This window comes from Chrysemys picta, chromosome 16 (genome assembly GCF_011386835.1).
Source record: "Chrysemys picta bellii isolate R12L10 chromosome 16, ASM1138683v2, whole genome shotgun sequence".
Classification (NCBI taxonomy): domain Eukaryota; kingdom Metazoa; phylum Chordata; order Testudines; family Emydidae; genus Chrysemys; species Chrysemys picta.
Window position 1 is genome coordinate 7,345,820 of NC_088806.1, and position 18,829 is coordinate 7,364,648.

General features: G+C 44.4%; 1 protein-coding gene across 14 annotated transcripts in view; it reads left to right on the forward strand.

The window, feature by feature from the left end:
* LOC101938097 (zinc finger protein 501-like) overlaps positions 1 to 18,829 on the forward strand; it is a 66,740-nt gene that overhangs the window by 38,629 nt on the left and 9,282 nt on the right. Inside the window, exons 7-8 of one of the 14 annotated variants that reach the window (XM_005313643.5) lie at positions 12,326 to 12,404; positions 13,200 to 14,814. The exons of the other annotated variants lie outside the window; for them this stretch is intronic. Coding sequence (XP_005313700.3) covers positions 12,326 to 12,363 — 38 coding nt within the window. The 3' untranslated portion in view covers positions 12,364 to 12,404; positions 13,200 to 14,814. Of the gene's footprint in view, positions 1 to 12,325; positions 12,405 to 13,199; positions 14,815 to 18,829 lie in introns of those variants that run through there. 14 annotated transcript variants of the gene reach the window in all.

An 18,829-nucleotide genomic window follows, 5' to 3' on the forward strand; every position in this document is an offset into this window, starting at 1 on the left:
GTTTGGGCTGCAAGACTATAAAATTACAGTGCAGACATATGAGCTTGAGCCCAACCTCTGAGACCTCATGAAGGGTGAGAGTTTCTGAACCCAGGCTTCAGTGTGAATAAAAATATCTGCACCACGGTTTTTAGCCCCACAGCTTTAGCTCCATGAGCCCAAGTCAGATGACCCAGGCCAGCCGTGCTGCAATCTTTATCCTGGGAGAGATGGACTCTAAGGGTACATCTCCATTGCAATGTCAGATGAAATGAGGTATCATTTCAAAAGTCTTGAGCTCTTGAACATTAATTTCTTCTTGCATTCTATGTGCTAGCATTGTCTGGGAAGTTATGAAGTTTTGCTCTGTGTGTGTTACTGAAATACGTTATGAGGTTGGGAAATGCCCACAACCAGCCTTTCAGGTGTGACAATGGAGGAGCCAGACTTGCTGTTGGCCCATTGAAGGAATCCACATTCCCAAGGACTATCCCAGGAGCTGTGTACAATGCAGACTTCTTCAAGTTAGCATGGAGACAATGGACACTGCTTGACTCACATCGTAGCAAAGCAGCTTCCTAGCAAGTTGGAAGAAACTGTGAAAGAGGGGAAGAGACATCATGACTTGGCCTCTCTCCCCGACAACTCAATACCTGGAAACACACCTGGAGGACAAAGACTGAACTGAAATAATTCAGAAATCAAAAGAGAATAATAATAATACATTCAAATCAAAGTCCCCAAACAGACTAGTATTGGTTTTTCAGCAGAAAATTTTAAATTTCAGGGGTTCTGTTTTCCCAGTCAGACCTTGCCAAGGGAATCACAGAGAAAATGTTTGAATTACTTCCTTCAGAACAGCTTGGCCTAGACACTCTAGCTTTGGTTCACTGTTGTGGCCTTGCTGAGAACTGGGACATTTTAATAATTTGGGGAGGTCCCAGGGTGTTTAGACATATTTCATTTAAAGCAGGGGGTCTGATTTCCTTAGAAGGTTTTGTTTGCAGGAGGGAACATGGTTGATTGCAAAGGAGGAGAGAAGACCAAATGAGTCCCAGGAGGATGGGATTTGAACCCATGCGTGCGGAGCACAATGGATTAGCAATCCAGCACCTTACCCACTCGGTCACCTCATCAGAGCTGTCAAAAGAGGGACATGAGGAGAAATCTAAGGCCAGTAGAGATAGGGACACTAAGGAGTTTTTAAATACTAAGTGTAAGCAGGGGCTGAATGAGTTCCCCCCTTATATCTAGTGATGAGCTGGGGGAAAGACTTCAGGAACAGACCGTGTTTACATAGACACACCTACTCTGCCTAGGTATGCAGCATGATGGGGCTGCTTTGCTAAAATGAAGATGTCCTAGGTACTGCGTAAGAGTTTTAGGTTTCTTTTCCAGACAATAGCAGTGTGAATTTTATTGCCTCAACATTTCAGTAGAAAAAGTCAGACCCAAACTGTGTGTGGTGGGGAGATTGATAGCAGTTGGTTTTGATTTAGCTTGTTTTCTTATTCTCATTTTAAAAGTCCTTGATCATTTTGATGGGAAAAATGTTTGTAGAATGCCAAGGAAAAGTCAGAAAAGTTAAAAATCTGCATTAGAGTGAGGGGGTCTATGTGTGCCAGTGCAGGGGTGGAGATGTTCATGAGAAGGCGGTTAAGGGATAAATGAGAGGCTTTTGATGGAACACAGGGAGATGTTTGGCAGTTTAATTTTTTCAAAGGGAAACCTCCCCACTTTCCCTGTGCTGCTGCCCAGCTCAGACCCCACTGTGATGAAGTGGGAATTTTCTGAATGTTTTTATGCATATTGTGTATACCTCAGTTTCCCCTATTTCTTGCATGATTATCTAGGTCAGAGGTCCAAAATGCAGGGTGCATCCTGCTAGGTGGAATGGAGTAACATTCAGGGGAATGCAACAGGGGCCCAGGCCAGCCCCCACAGGGGTGAGGAGGGAGACCCATCCAGCTCCACTCCTGGCTGCAGCCCAAGCTGCTGGCCCTGGCTGCTGGCATCGCTCCCAGGGCTCCACTCCTGGCCCTACTCCTGTGGCTCTGCTGCTGGTCTCTGCCCTCACCCCCAGCTCTGGCCCCTGCCTCAGCCCCCTTACCTCTTTCCATGTCCCTTCCCCCGTAGCTGTGGCCCCACTCCCAGGCGCAGCTCATGGGGGGCATGGACAAGGGTAAAGGGGGCATGACCCTCAAATTTTGGGACAACTGATCTCGGTGGTGGGACAAGGGTGTTTAATCTTTGCAGAGTCCCCTAAAGGGCAGGTGTGGTGCTGTCTAGCTGCTTGGGCCCAGACAATGGCCACAAATTCTGTATCCTAGCAACTGATGGCCGGGGTGTACCTGCTGCAAGAAGCCAGCTAGCTGGGATGAGTTGGAGAACAAAGAAAGAGGTGACAGGTTTCAGAATAGCAGCCGTGTTAGTCTGTATCCGCAAAAAGAACAGGAGTACTTGTGGCACCTTAGAGACTAACAAATTTATTAGAGCATAAGCTTTCATGGGCTACAGCCCACTTCTTTGGATGCATATAGAATGGAACATATATTGAGGAGATATATATACACACATACAGAGAGCATGAACAGGTGGGAGTTGTCTTACCAACTCTGAGAGGCCAATTAAGTAAGAGAAAAAAACTTTTGAAGTGATAATCAAGATAGCCCAGTACAGACAGTTAGATAAGAAGTGTGAGAATACTTACAAGGGGAGATAGATTCAATGTTTGTAATGGCTCAGCCATTCCCAATCCTTATTCAATCCTAAATTGATTGTATCTAGTTTGCATATCAATTCCAGCTCAGCAGTCTCTCGTTGGAGTCTGTTTTTGAAGTTTTTCTGTTATAAAATAGCCACCCGCAGGTCTATCATTGAATAACCAGACAGGTTAAAGTGTTCTCCCACTGGTTTTTGAGTATTATGATTCCTGATGTCAGATTTGTGTCCATTAATTCTTTTGCATAGAGACTGTCTGGTTTGGCCAATGTTTCACCTGCACATCTACCAATGTGATATATGCCAGCATGTGCAAGCAATGCCCCTCTGCCATGTACATTGGCCAAAACTGGCTGTATTCCAGACCACTAATAAACCCTTCTGCTTTACAATGCTGGGTGAGTCACTGTGCCTCCCCTAGCACAGCCACTGCTGCGGGACCCCGGTTGTGGGTAGGACTATGTATGTTCTGCTGCCCTTCACTCATACAGGAAGGATAATAACATTTCATTCCACTCAATGCTAAAGTGATTTGCAACCCAACACCAGCCAATACTGGTCATTTTGGCAAAGCAGCCCCATCATGCTGCATACCTAGGCAGAGTAGGCGTGTCTATGCAAACACGGTCTGTTCCTGAAACAAAATCCCTCACACTGAAAAAATTTCTGCTGAACAACCAATACTAGTATGTTTGGGGACTTTGATTTGAATGTACTATTATTATTCTCTTCAGATTTCTGAATTATTTCAGTTCAGTCTTTGTCCTCTAGATGTGTTTCTAGGTATTGAGTTGTCAGAGAGAGAGGCCACGTCATGATGTCTCCTCCCCTCTTTCACAGTTTCTTCCAACTTGCTAGAAAGCTCCTTTGCTAGGATGTGAGTCAAGCAGTGTCCATCCTCACAAGGCAGGCTTTGTACAAACCATATCATCATTATATGAGAGTGGTGAATATGGGGCTTCCAGGGTGCTGCTTTGAGCACAGCGTGCCACACCTGGGCTTATATTTCAATGGAGACGTACCCTTAGAGTACATCTCTCCTGGGATAAAGATTGTAGCATGGCTGGCCTGGGTTATCCGACTTGGGCTCATGGAGGTAAAGCTGTGGGGCTAAAAACGGTGGTGCAGATATTTTTGTTCATGCTGAAGCCTGGGTTCAGAAACCCTCACCCCTCATGGGGCCTCAGAGGTTGGGCTCAAGCCCATATGTCTGCACTGTAATTTTATAGTCTTGCAGCCCAAGCCCCATAAACCTGAGTCAGCTGACCCGGGCTTTAAGACAGGAGGCTTGGGTGTTTTAATTGCTGTGTAGACATAATGTTAGGATACGTCCACAGTGCAATGAAACATCCACAGCTGACCCATGTCAGATTAATCAGGGTCATGTGGCTTGGTGTGTAAAGCTGCAATGCACATTTCTTGGCTCAGGCTCTGTACCCTGCCCTAGGAACCCAGATGGCTTGCAGGGAGTTTATTAAGTGGAAATGGTAAAATCGCAGTGAAGTATTGTCCTGGACTCAATGGCATTTCTCCATTGCTCTGTCTGCTTTGGGGCAGGGACAAAAACACATCCTGCTGCATTTGTTATTTCAAAGGGTGATTTAGGATTTTCATTCCCAGACACAGTGCACAAAGCAGGACTCAATCCTCGGCGTAAACTAAATGAGCTGCCCACAGATTCTGGCAGCCACAAGGAGCATTTGGTGTGAGAGCTTAGACCTGTCCCTGTCCCAGAGGGAGGGGGTCATCTGTGAGGGGACTGGAATACTCACCTACCCGCTCCTAACTCCCAAACTTTCAGTAACTCTATTATCAGTGCCTGTGAGTGTAATTTAAACCATAAGAGAAACTATACTAGGCTACATCAAAGGTCCATCTAGCTCTGTATCTTGTCTTCTGACAGTAGCCAATAGCAGATGCCCCAAAAGCTACACAACAAGGCACCATGGGGAGTTGAACCCAGAATCTCCTATTGATAAGGCAGGTGCTGCAACCAGCTAAGCCATGGAACCTGCCTCAGGTTAAACTATGGTGTCTGCCCACACCTCACTCCCTGCCAACCCCCACAGGGGCCTGACAAGCATTGCTCATGTTTGGATTCTGTAAAGCAGAGGAACGGGTGAAGTTTTACTCCCAAGGTGTTTGTGTGATTCTTTGGACAGGTCTACGCTACAAAATTAGGTCAGTGTAGAATCAAAGAATCATAGAATATCAGAGTTGGAAGGGACCTCAAGAGGTCATCTAGTCCAACTCCCTGCTCAAAGCAGGACCAATTCCCAACTAAATCATCCCAGCCAGGGCTTTGTCAAGCCGGGTCTTAAAAACCTCCAAGGAAGGAGACTCCACCACCTCTCTAGGTAACGCATTCCAGTGCTTCACCACCCTCCTAGTGAAATAGTGTTTCCTAATATCCAACCTGGACCTCCTCCACTGCAACTTGAGACCATTGCTCCTTGTTCTGTCATCTGCCACCACTGAGAACAGCCGAGCTCCATCCTCTTTGGAAACCCCATTCAGGTAGTTGAAGGCTGCTATCAAATCCCCCCTCATTCTTCTCTTCTGGAGACTAAACAATCCCAGTTCCCTCAGCCTCTCCTCATAAGTCATGTGCTCCAGACCCCTAATCATTTTTGTTGCCCTCCGCTGGACTCTTTCCAATTTTTCCACATCCTTCTTGTAGTGTGGGGCCCAAAACTGGACACAGTACTCCAGATGAGGCCTCACCAATGTCGAATAAAGGGGAACGATCACGTTCCTCGATCTGCTGGCAATGCCCCTACTTATACAGCCCAAAATGCCATTAGCCTTCTTGGCAACAAGAGCACACTGTTGACTCATATCCAGCTTCTCATCCGCTGTGACCCCTAGGTCCTTTTCTACAGAACTGCTACCTAGCCATTCGGTCCCTAGTCTGTAGCAGTGCAAGGGATTCTTCCGTCCTAAGTGCAGGACTCTGCACTTGTCCTTGTTGAACCTCATCAGTTTTTTTTTGGCCCAATCCTCTAATTTGTCTAGGTCCCTCTGTATCCGATCCCTATCCTCTAGTGTATCTACCATGCCTCCTAGTTTAGTGTGATCTGCAAACTTGCTGAGAGTGCAGTCCACACCATCCTCCAGATCATTAATAAAGATATTAAACAAAACCGGCCCCAGGACCGACCCTTGGGGCACTCCGCTTGAAACCGGCTGCCAACTAGACATGGAGCCATTGATCACTACCCGTTGAGCCCAATAACTACAATACTTAGGGGTGTAAAAAATTTACCACCCCCCACGAGCAATGCAGTTATATTAAACTAACCCCAGTGTAGATAGCGCTGTGTCAACAGGAGATCTTCTCCCATAGCTTGGGGAGATGCTTGGTTAGTGAAGACCCAGAGAATAGGTGGCCCGTGACTCTTGCATTTGGGGAGGCTGGGCATAAGTGCTGAAAGCTCTCTTAAAAGCATGGGGGAGCCATCGGTACATGGACTGTGGCACTGCCCCCCATTCCACCCTACTCTTTCTCCTCCCTCTGAGGCCCCACCTGTGCTCCACCGTCACTCCCGTTTGGCTACTTCCCTCCCCCACTCTGCCCCTTTGGCTGAGGCCTGCTGGTCCACCTTTTGCTCGCTCCTCTCCTCCGCTGAGGCCTCCTCACCTGCTGCTTGTGCCTCTCCACCCCCTACCCCAAGGTCTGCCCACCACCAACACATCTCTGCCCCCTCCCCTGAGACCCACCCTATCCACCTTTTTCTTCATGGCGATGTGACAGGAAAGGGACTGTCTGAATTATCAGGGCAGGAAATGGACAACAATGTACAGCAACATCATTAACCACAAACATACTCTCATGCTCCAGCCAGAAGGGAAATGAGCAGGAATTCTTGCTGTTCTACACAATCATAGAATCATAGAATATCAGAGTTGGAAGGGACCTCAAGAGGTCATCTAGTCCAACCCCCTTCTCAAAGCAGGACCAATTCCCAGCTAAATCATCCCAGCCAGGGCTTTGTCAAGCCGGGCCTTAAAAACCTCCAAGGAAGGAGACTCCACCACCTCCCTAGGTAACGCATTCCAATGTTTCACCACCCTCCTAGTGAAATAGTTTTTCCTGATATCCAACCTGGACCTCACCCACTGCAACTTGAGACCATCAATGTCACAGCAGTGAGTGTGTTGTGGAAGCTGGTCTGAGGAAACAATTGGAATTGATTACTCAGTGAGAACAGAACTAGAGTGTAATGAGAAGCATAGCTAATGCAAGTAGTTGTAGCTGCGTGGTTAAGGCGATAGACTAGAAATCCATTGGTGTCTCCCTGCATGGCTTCAAATCCTGCCAACTACGGAGGAAGTTGTGGTTCTTTAGTTTCAACAGGATCTGGGTCTCATCTTTTCTCACTCTCAGGCTATGTCTACACAGCAGAGTTATGCTGCTTTAGTTAAAGTGTTTTAATTAAACAGCCGTTGCATGTCCACACTATGCCCCTTGTGTCACCAGAGTGCATCCATGCAAGCAGCTCTTGCATTGCCACAGAGAGCAGTGAACTGTGGGTAGCTATCCCACTGTGCAACTGGTTACAGGGGGTTTTGGGAAGGATTTGCAATGCCTCATGGGCCGGTACAACATCACATGACGCAGGTTTTTCTATCCCATGTTCCATGGGCATCCTACTAGATTGCCAGCTGCTTTTCAAATGCAATGTGCGTGGCGGGGTAGAGACTGTTTGCGTATGGGGAGAGACAGTATGTGTGTTGCGGAAGAGTGAGTGTGTCAGCACACTGTCTCTAAGTTCAGAATGCTGCTGGAAGCAACCAGTCCTGAGGCAGGAGGAGGGGGACAGCCCCGACATCAGGCCCTGCTTCCCTCACTGGCTCAGTTCAGCACAGCAGTCTCTGTCACATACACACACACGCACACACACACAGCCGCCTGCTTAGCTCTGTGTCAGGGTGCTGGAACACCACTCTTTACCGGCTGTTAGGACAAATGATGGAGGGGGGAAAAGGGTGGAGTCTTGGGGGGAAGAGGCGTTCTGTGGGTGTGGCCTCAGAGGAAGAGGTGTTGTGAGTATGGGTCCTTGGGGAAGGGATGTCATAGAAGCACCACAGTTCAGACAACGGTGCCCCCCCAACACTGTAAGGAAGCTTCCGCCGCCCCTGCTCTGTGTTCGTAGAGCGGGAGAGAGCAGCATTCCATGGTAGTGATTTTCTCCCTGGGTCTCCAGCAGTGGGGCTCGGGAGGCGATTTAAAAGGCCCGGGGCTCGGGTCACTGCAGGGAGCCCTGGGCCCTTTAAATCACCAGCTTGGGGAAGCCGGTCTGGTCTGGCACAGTGTACCAGCTCTAGCCGGTACGCCATACCGGAATGTACCGGAATGTACTGGCTTACTTTCACCTCTGGAAGGTCCTCACATGGATCAATAACTGGTTAAAAGATAGGAAATAAAGGGTAGGAATAAACGGTCAGTTTTCAGGATGGAAACAGGTAAATAGTGCTGTCTGTACTGGGACCAGTACTATTCAACATATTCATAAACAATCTGCTAAAAAGTGAGGTGACAACATTTGCAGATGATCCAAAACTACTCAGGAGAGTTAAGTCCAAAGCAGGATTTTGAGGTTCACCATTACTTTCTCAGAATGCTAGCAACCATCTTTTGTTCACTTAAAATGTGAGCAGGGAGATTACAACAATGCAGAACTCATGGAGCTTCAGGAAACATGTAACTTTAGGTCCGGGTGAGTGTGTCTAAAAATCAGCTGTGCTGTAGAAGGTCTCTAGGAGTTGAAAGAGATGTGTCATCTCTACCTCCCTAAAGAGTTCATCAAATATTAATGACAGGTTTCAGAGTAACAGCCGTGTTAGTCTGTATCCGCAAAAAGAAGAACAGGAGTACTTGTGGCACCTTAGAGACTAACAAATTTATTAGAGCATAAGCTTTCGTGGACTACAGCCCACTTCTTCGGATGCATATAGAATGGAACATATATTGAGGAGATATATATACACACATACAGAGAGCATAAACAGGTGGGAGTTGTCTTACCAACTCTGAGAGGCCAATTAATTAAGAGAAAAAAAAAAAACTTTTGAAGTGATAATCAAGCTAGCCCAGTACATACAGTTTGATAAGAAGTGTGAGAATACTTACAAGGGGAGATAGAGTCAATGTTTGTAATGGCTCAGCCATTCCCATTCCTTATTCAAACCGGAGTTGATTGTGTCTAGTTTGCATATCAATTCTAGCTCAGCAGTCTCTCTTTGGAGTCTGTTTTTGAAGTTTTTCTGTTGTAATATAGCCACCCGCAGGTCTGTCACTGAATGACCAGACAGGTTAAAGTGTTCTCCCACTGGTTTTTGAGTATTTTGATTCCTGATGTCAGATTTGTGTCCATTAATTCTTTTGCGTAGAGACTGTCCGGTTTGGCCAATGTACATGGCAGAGGGGCATTGCTGGCACATGATGGCATATATCACATTGGTAGATGTGCAGGTGAACGAGCCCCTGATGGTATGGCTGATGTGATTAGGTCCTATGATGATGTCACTTGAATAGATATGTGGACAGAGTTGGCATCGGGGTTTGTTACAAGGATAGGTTCCTGGGTTAGTGGTTTTGTTCAGTGATGTGTGGTTGCTGGTGAGTATTTGCTTTAGGTTGGGGGGTTGTCGCTTACAACTCCTGAGAGAGCCTTAGAAAAGAACTCCAAAGTGACCATAGCTGGTTTCAGTAGTATAGGGGTCATCACGTATGTCTAACATGCAAAAGGTCCCTGGTTTGAAACAAGGCAGAAACATTGCTGCTTTCTCTCCTTTGCTCTTTTATCACTCCAAATCCTTTCTCAACTACACATCCATAGCTTCTATGCTTTCTTCCTCGTTATTTATTTCCTTTCATGGAACTTTAAGTTCAAAAGGAGAGGGTTAGCCTGCATTTTGAGGGAAGGAATAGACCATCATTTGGGAGACTGCCAGCTACATAACAAATCTGAGTGTAGAAGAATCCCAACCCTTTGTCCTGCGTATTTAGCTCCCAGCCAGCAGTTTTCCCTCACTTTTCTTTATGTTGAGCTAACTACAAACAGCCTCATGTATCCTTTTCATGTCAGAGAAATCTATTGACTGATGATCACATTTCTGCTACTTTCCTGGCTAAGCAGGTTTCGGGGTGTGAAGAATCAGAACATAATAATTGAAACTCTCTAACCCATCCTTTTAACATACAACATCACAGTCCCCTTTTTAAATAACATTTTTCCCATAATATTTTTGAACACTCAACATCGTGCATGTCTTCAAATGGTGTTAACGCAAGCTCTGAGCTACAAATTTCCTTACTGTTCCACTGGTATTTTTAGCACAGTATATTGATTTTTATTGCCATCTTGTTTTACTCTCAGGCTGGTTTTTATAAATCATCACAAATGCAGTAACGAGGAGTTCGAGAAATATATAAGAAATGAATACAGTGTGATCCAGTCGATAGGCAGAGAGCTGACTCCGTCTGCAGTTTGAAACAATCTCCATGACAATAAAGAGGGCTGGGAAGGATATGACACGGAAGTAATTATATGCCCAATGCAGAGGTGGAGCCAATGTAGGAAGAAGTAGAGAAGCTAAAGATCACTGAAGGGGGACAGTCAGCTCCTGAAGGGTTATTTTCCCCTCTCTTAGCTAGGCTAGAATAGAAGAGGAGAAAATTCTCTCTCACTCACAGAAGATGATGGAAATGTCAATTTGACCTCTCTTCCTCTTCTACTAAATCTCAGAGACAGGAAGAGACATTTCCTGCCTAAGAGCCTCAAGAGAGCAAGGCTAGGGAGCAGGCAAAGCTAAGGGCCCCATTACACAGAATCTAACTCCTGTCAGCTCGTGTGAGGTGGTATCAAAAGCCCTCCCTGGGCTTCTAGGAAAGAGTTAGTATTGGCTCCATGTGTTTTCCTAGAAGAGCCTCTAGTAGGAGGAAGAAGAAGTGGAGAGGGTTGCAATGGGCCTAAATGAAAGCAGAAGAGGATTGTTCTTCTTGGGGTTTGTTTGTAAAATAAATAAATAGAGATATACTTATTGCATAGAACTGGAAGGGACCCTGAAAAGTCATTAAGTCCAGCCCCCTGCTTCACTAGACAGGACCAACTACTGATTTTGCCCCAGATCCTTAAGTGGCCCCCTTAAGGATTGAACACACAACACTTGGTTTAGCAGGTCAATGCTCAAATCACTGAGTTATGTCTCCCCCATCTGCTGTTTGTGTTATTCTTGTGAGCCTTGTGGAAGCCTTGTGGTCAAAGCCTTTGGTTGGGCTCAGTTTGGGACCCTGAGTACAAGGGATATTTCACCCTCTGTTCTTGTCTCCTCAGGGCAATGGAGAATGGACCAGGTTCTAAAATTAGACAGAGGAGACAGAGAAAGCCTAGTACAGGTGATAAAAAAGCACCCACTGTTGCCTCTCTGGTGGTTAGTCTATGCATTAGGCTTCAAGCGCTTTCACCATTGTGACCCGGATTTGATTTCCAGTCAGGGAAAGATGCTTTTCAATACATATCTTCACTTGTTGTCTCCTCAATTGGTATTTCATCATGCTCAGATGGGTTTTGGAGACCATGTGAAAATCAAACAGCCTCAGAACAGAGCATAGGTATGTTCCCATTGTGGACATTTCATACAAGTAGAGCTGGGAAAATCATGTATTTCCTTGCTTGTTAGCTAGCCGAACCTATATAATAAAAATAATTAACAATAGTTCAGGTTGCTCCAAGATGCATTTTTTTCAATTTTCTTGTTGAAACAAAACTAAAAAAAATAAAATCATTTTTGGCCCACCAAAATATTTCAGTAAATAAAATATTCATCCAAAAAACATTCACCCAGCTCTATAGACTAGTCTTCAGAATTAACCGTCTGGAAAGAAGGATCATTAGCCTCTTCCATTCCTGAAGTCTAGCTGCTGAAGGGTCCTGAGGATGAACCATATTTCATAGCCTTCCACCTGTATGCCGCTGGTTACCATCTTGCTCAAGGTGAAAGGCAACATGATTTAGTGGCAGATCTACGTATAGCCCTCTGTTCAAATGTCTACAAAGGAATATTTGTTTCGCATTGCATATAAAAATAAAATAAATTGTGTTGAAACCTAAACCTAGGTTCAAGGTGAAACATGGCAATTTTAAATCAAGAACAAAATCTCTACTGGGTTGAACAGAAGGAAAGCTTTTTCATCAGGTCTTTCAAATGCTAAAAGTTGAGATGGTTCTTAGAGGTTCCAGACACATAATCAGCCAGAATTTTCAGAAGATCTCACACCCACCACTAGAGCCAGCCCCCAGTTAGGCACCTAAATTTTTGCCCAGTTTTTCATCTTGGGTCAACCTGAATGTCTATTATTGTTATTATAATGTTGGTTAGGCTAGCTAGCAAGGGAGAAATAATTTGAACATGTCTATTTGTGTAAAAGGGCATGCAGCTTGGACTTTGAGGTGCACAGTGGAAACATGCCCACATTCTGCTATTAGTCAGTGGGAAGCTTTGATTTTCATATGGTCTCCAAAGCCCTTACCAGTAACATCTAGAAGGGTTAGTCAGGAAAAGAATCACACATTTGTTTGAATTGCAAGTGAGGAATGAACTATGTTTTTTTGTTGTAAAGTTACTTTCTCTGAGCAAGAATTGAACCCAGGCTGCTGATCCCACCTAAAAGGTCATGAAATCTGGAGAAAGCAGAGGAGGTTTGTACTAATGCATATCTTTTATTCCCCTATTAAGTAAGCAGGGAGACTACCACTTTTCAGAAGTCTCAGGGCTCTAGGAAACCTGAAACTTTAGGTGAGGGTGATTGTGCCTAAAAAATAGCTGTGCTGTAGAAGGCCTCTAGGTGTTGAAAGAGATGTGCCACCTGGGCCTCCGTGAGTAGCTCATAAAACATTTAAGAAAACTAGAGTTAATAGAGCAGTTGCTTTAAGGGTGGTTGAGTGCTTTAAAATTCCAGATTCAAGGTGCTATTTTTCTCTCAATTGGGTGTTCTGTTCTCCATTAAACCCTTGGTTAATATCCCACTCCTGAAACAAGCTTTGTATTCTACCTGGAGAAATGTCCTCATTACAATCTCTCTTTTAACATGAGACGAGCACTTGCTTCGGATTTCTGTTAGAGTAGTGGCAAGAGAAGGTGGAAGGAATTCAAATAACTTCAGAAGCTGCATACTGAGGGCACCTAGTTGGGTAAATTCCAGTTTATTCCCCAGGAGAAAGTTAGCATTGCTTGAGGGTGGGCAGGATTGGGTGTTAAACATACAGGTGGAGGAAGAAGGGAGCAGTACAGTACAAATTTATTACATTATTAATGAGTTTATTTATTAATGTATTTATTAAATAAATTTATTCATTCATTTTTATTTATTACATTTAAATTTATTTAGATTTATTAAATTAAATTGAATTAAGATCCTAATGTTTCTATGCTCAGATGTTTTAAGTAGCTGGTAATCTCCCAAATAATGATCTATTCCTTCCCTCAACATGCAGGCTAATCCCCTCCTTTTGACCTTAAAAGTTTCATGGAAGGAAAAACCAGTGAAGAAGAAAGCGTAGAAGTTATGGATGTATTTGAGAAAAGACTTGGACAAAAAGAACCAGAAGCACCAATACTCCTGGTTGGTTTTGAACCAGATACCTTCTGCATGTTAGACCAACATAATAACTGCTACACCACAGAAATCACCTACTATTACAGCTTGGGAACAGAGGCTGAAAGACCCCCTGTGCTCACTGTCACAACCAGAGCCCAGGCCAATGCAATGACACAAATTCAAATGACACTTCAGCTTCCTCCAGCAGGATCACAAGAGCAACACAAATCCCAAGAGGAACAATCCTCCTGTGTCTTCATTTACCGCAGCACAACCCTCTCCGTTTTTTCTGCCTCTCTTACAGGAGAGCCCACTAAGCAGAGAGCAATTCTGTCCTAGAACTCAAGCCGGGGGTTTTGACACCACCTCATTTGAGCTGCTATATTTTACAATGACAGGCCCTTTAGCTTTGCCTGCCCCCTAGTGCTGCTCCTGGTTCATCAATGCTGCATGCTTAGGAAGCAGCTAAACTGCTGTACCCCTCTTCTAACCCTTCACCTTGTTTCCTCTCCTCGTCCTCCTGGGCTATCCCAGGCCCTTTCCCACAAAAGCTTTTGTCAGAAGCTGGACTGGAGTGACCTAAGTACCTGCAGGTTTCCCTCCCACAGACACTTCCTAAGGCAAACAGTCATTCCCTTCTCTGACACTCCTGGGGTAGGTTACCTTTGAAAAGCCTTTCCCCCTGCTTTGGGGTTCAAAAACACTGTGTTGGGGTCCCTGTTTCTTTGGTTAGGAGTGGTTGTTCTCACACCTATCTCCTTGCTTTCCACATACGGTGAGGGAAGGATATTATAGCCTAGTATTCTGGCATTAAATGACCAAACTTTTCTGTCTGAAATGACCCTTCCCAGTCAGTGAAACCTGTGGTGAAAATCTTTCCCTTGACTTTACTGTATTTGGATTTCCTGTCTTGTTGAATGGGTCCCTGGGAGCTGTCAGGGAAATGTCCATGGAAAAGGGGAGCAGATGTGAGCTTTGTTGGTTGGGAGATTTGGCTGTGTTTTGTCTCCTTGTGAGATGGGCAAATTGGAGGAGCTCTTGCAGCATTTCTGATTATTGTGTTAAAAAAGAAGTTTGTGGTGCACTTTGTTTTCCTGTTCTTCAAAGGAAAACTGATTGAGCTGATGCACTGGCTACTAAGAAAGCTCTATTAAATAGGACCAAAGGTATTAGATTTCTGTAGTGTGGTGGTTCTCATATTTACCTCACCTGTAAGAGAACACTGGTTTTTGAAACCAGGCAGGACAAATAAGTTTTCTTTCCCTTCTGAATCCTTTTATCTTCTTTCAGTCCATCTGCTTTCCTTTCTCAAATACATCCATAAATTCTATGATTTCTTCCGCATTATTTTTCCTTTCATGAAACTTTAAAGTCTAAAGAAAGGGAATAGGCTGCATTTTGATGTAAGGATCAGACCATCATTTGGGAGATTACCAGCTACTTAACAAATCTGAGCATAGAAGAATCCCAACCCATGTTCCTGCATATTTAGCTCCCAGCCAGCAGTATTCCCCTTCCTTTTTTTTTTTTTTTTTTTTTTTTTTGAGCTAACTACAAACAGCTTCTGGTCCCCTTTTCATGTCAGATAAATCTAGTATTGACTGATGATCACATTTACCCTCCTTTCCTGTCTAGGCAGGGCCTGGGTATGAGGAATCAGAAAATCACAATAATGAGGAATCAGAAAATAACAATAAGAAATGTCTAAGCCAGCCTTTCAACACACAGCACCACTTTTCCCTTTTGAAATAACATTATTTCCTTAAAAAAATGAGGAGTACTTGTGGCACCTTAGAGATTAACAAATTTATTTGGGCATAAGCTTTCGTGGACTAAAACCCACTTTATCAGATGCATGGAGTGGAAAATACAGTAGGCAGGTACAAATAATCAGCACATGAAAAGATGGAAGTTGCCTTACAGAGTGGGGGGACAGTGCTAATGAGGCCAATTCAATTAGGGTTGATGTGGCCCATTTCCAACAGTTGACAAGAAAGGGTAAATAGCAAAACAGTGGCAATTTCTTTTTGTAGTGCTAACGAGTCACAAGAAGGGGTGAGTGCTAACGAGAGACAAGAAGGGGTGAGTATCAACAGAGGGGAAATTATTTTTTGTAGTGAACCAGTCACTCCCAGTCTTTATTCAGGCCTAATTTGATGGGGTCCAGTTTGCAAATTAATTCCAGTTCTGCTTTTTCTTGTTGAAGTCTGTTTCTGAAGGTTTTTTTGTTGAAGAATAGCCACTTTTAAGTCTGTTATTGAGTGTCTAGGGAGATTGAAGTGCTCTCCTACTCGTTTTTGAATGTTTTGTGTCCATTTATTCTTTTGCATAGAGACTATCTGGTTTGTCCAATGTATGTGGCAGAGGGGCATTGCTGGCACATGATGGCATATATCACATTGGTAGATGTGCAGGTGAACGAGCCTCTGATGGTGTGGCTGATGTGGTTAGGTCTTATGATGGTGTCTCTTGAATAGAGGGAAATGTTAGTTTGTTCTCTCTTCCTGTTCTATCTAAGCTAACAGGAAGAGACTTTTTCTGCGAAAGATCGTTGAGAGGAAAGAGAGTGCATTTCATTTGGGGCTCATCATATATACAAAAAAAGCACACTTAAGGCAGCAAGATGAAGTGTCCAACCTGGGGCTTGACCCCCATGACCCTGAAATTAAGAGTGTCATGCTCGACCAACTGAGCTAGCCAGGCTGCCTACAGGGCTTCTTCAAAGGCACAATCACAGTGTAGAAGGAGCCCTAAGGCTGCTTCTTTGCAAGTTGAGATTCTTTTTCTGCCTTTTGCCTTCTGTCTTTGTTCCTTCACTCTCCAGCTAGCAAACAGGGGCTATTACAAGGCTGGTTAGAAGCTGATTTCTAGACCTGAGAGCTGGGGTTGATTTACCAGTTCGTCAGAGGAAACTAGCGTGGGAGGGTGGAATTTAGTGTTCTCCCAACAGGGGGAGATGCTATTTGACTCACATAGTGGGGAAAAGTCAAAAAAAGCTTCTCAGTTTTTAGAGATGGGACAGATAATCTGGTTCCCCCCAAGCCACATACACATTTTTGCAGGGTATCAGATGCCCTGGGGAGAAGCTCCTCAAAGGAAATGTGGCCCCAGGAGTGTCAGAGAAGGGAATCACTGTTTGCTTTAAGAGGTGGGTGAGGGAAACCTGCTGGTCCTTAGGTACCTCCAGCATCTGATGAAACCTTTTGTGGGAAAGGATCCGGGGTAGCCGAGGAGGACAAGGAGAGAACAGAAGGACTTGCAGCTGGTGTGCAATCCCCATGCTCCCGGTGGCCCGAGAGAAGCTGGGTTCAGCACTTTGTTGGCTTCCTGAGAGCACAGAGCTGACAAAATGAGATCTGCACTGGGGGCAGCTAAAGCCAAGGGACCTGTTATAATGAATCAGCATCCCATCAGGTAGCACCAACCCCCCTCTCTGGATTTCTATCCCAGAAATACTGCCAGCTCAATGTTTTTTCCCCTGACAGAGCCTCCAGATTATAAACAGAAGAAGTGGAGAGGATTGCACTGGGGTAAATGAAAGCAGAGGAGAATTGCTCCTCTGGTGATTTTTTATTTTGCTCCTGTGATGCTGATGGAGGAACCGGAAGCATAATTTGAGTTTGTGATACCCTGTTGTCCATTTTGGGGGCTCAGCTTGTAACACTGAGCACAGGAGATCCTTCACTCTCTGTTCTTGTCCCTTCATGGCAATGGCGAATGGACCAACATCTGACATTGGTGAAGTAGGCGCCTGAGAAAAACAACACTGGCTGTCAGAAAAAAACAGCCCTATGTGGTGCTTTAAGCAGTAGGTTCTGGTGTTTTAACAGCCATGGCCTGGGTTCAATTCCCCTTAAAAATAGAAAATCTCCATTCATTTCTCATTTGAAATTGAAAGGAAAAGAGGGCTGCTTGTCCTTATCAACAAGGCAAATAATGGCTTTTTTTCTCAGTAAATATTTTAAAAAGGTGCTGAGTTGACCTGCAGATCTCATTTCATTTGTATTTACAATGGAATGATTCTCTCTAGGATAGACAGGAATTCTTCAGCTAGACTCAGATTCCACAGAAATACTAGAAGCAATAGTGTCTAAATAGTACCTGCCTTTTTTCAGAGAACAGCAATGTCCAAGTTTTCCATGGACATTTCCCTTCCAGTATCTCAGGCCCTATCCAAATATACAAGAAACCGAAATGCAGTCAAATACATGGAAAGTTTCTCACCATAGGGTTCACTGACCAGGCCGGGGGAAAATTTTGCTAGAACACTTGGTTATAATATCCCCCCCTGACCTTAAATGGAAAGCAAGGTGATAACTCTCAGAGCACATAACCACAGCTTATGAGTCTCACATTCTATATTATCAACGTACCGCACCCTTCTCCCTCCACTTGTATATTGAAGAGCCAAGCCTGCCTCCCCTCAAGCCATGCCAGGACTGTTCTGGATAAGGAGCTTGGAATTACCCAACTAGGTGCTCTAAATGCACTGCTTTTGAAGATGTTTGAATTCCCTCCAACTTCTCTCATACAAATGCTAAGTAGTTGGCATTGTAATGTTACAGGAGAGGTTGAAATTAGGCTATTTCTTCAGGTAGAAGACAATCATTGTGTCAGGAAGGGGATTGGAACACATGCCTTCATACGGAGCCCAGAACAACAAATGACAGAAAGACACAACCTTGCATCTGACACATTAGACCACACAGCAAGCCTGACATGGTTAGCTAAACCATTTATCAATCTCAATTTTCTTTAACTTGTTATGAACTCTTCAGGGAGGCAGAGATGGCACATCTCTTTCAACTTTTAGAGACCTTCTGAAGCAGAATTGATTTTTATATGTAGTCTCCCTCCTCACTTTTTAAGAAAATAAAAGATAGTTGCTAGCATTCTGAGAAAGTAATGCTGAACCTCAAACTCCTGCATGGTGGGCCAGATGGCCAAGCAACCAGCACCCACAACTTCTACCACCTTTTGTTTTCAAAATAGCTCAGACCTCAGTGTGTTGAGCCTTTCTGAAAACCTGGCCAAAATTTTTGTTGCCTAAATGGGAGCTGAGTTCTTCTGAAAATCTGGCTCTAGCGTGGGTGTGAGACCTTCTGAAAGTTCTGGCCTATGTGTCCAAAAGCTCTAAGAACCTTCAGAACTTTTATCATGTGCTAGAACCTGATGAAAAAACCTTCCTTCTGTAGAACTCAGCAGAGATTTTCTCATTGACTTACAATCACAATGTTTCATCTTGATCCCAGTTTTAGGTACCAACAAAATGCATTTATTGTATTTTTACATGCAATGTGAAACAAACACCTCTAGTTGGGTAGAGGGATAGAAGTAGGTCTGCCACTAAACCACATTACCTTTCATCAGTAGCCACCTGAGCAAGGTAATAACCAGTGGGCAACAGGTGAAAGTCCCATGATCCATTCATAGAACGCTTCAGCACCTAGACCTCAGGAATAGAAGAGGTTAATGTTGAGTTTCTCCGAGATGTTTACTTCCAAAGACTTGTATATAGAGTGGGAT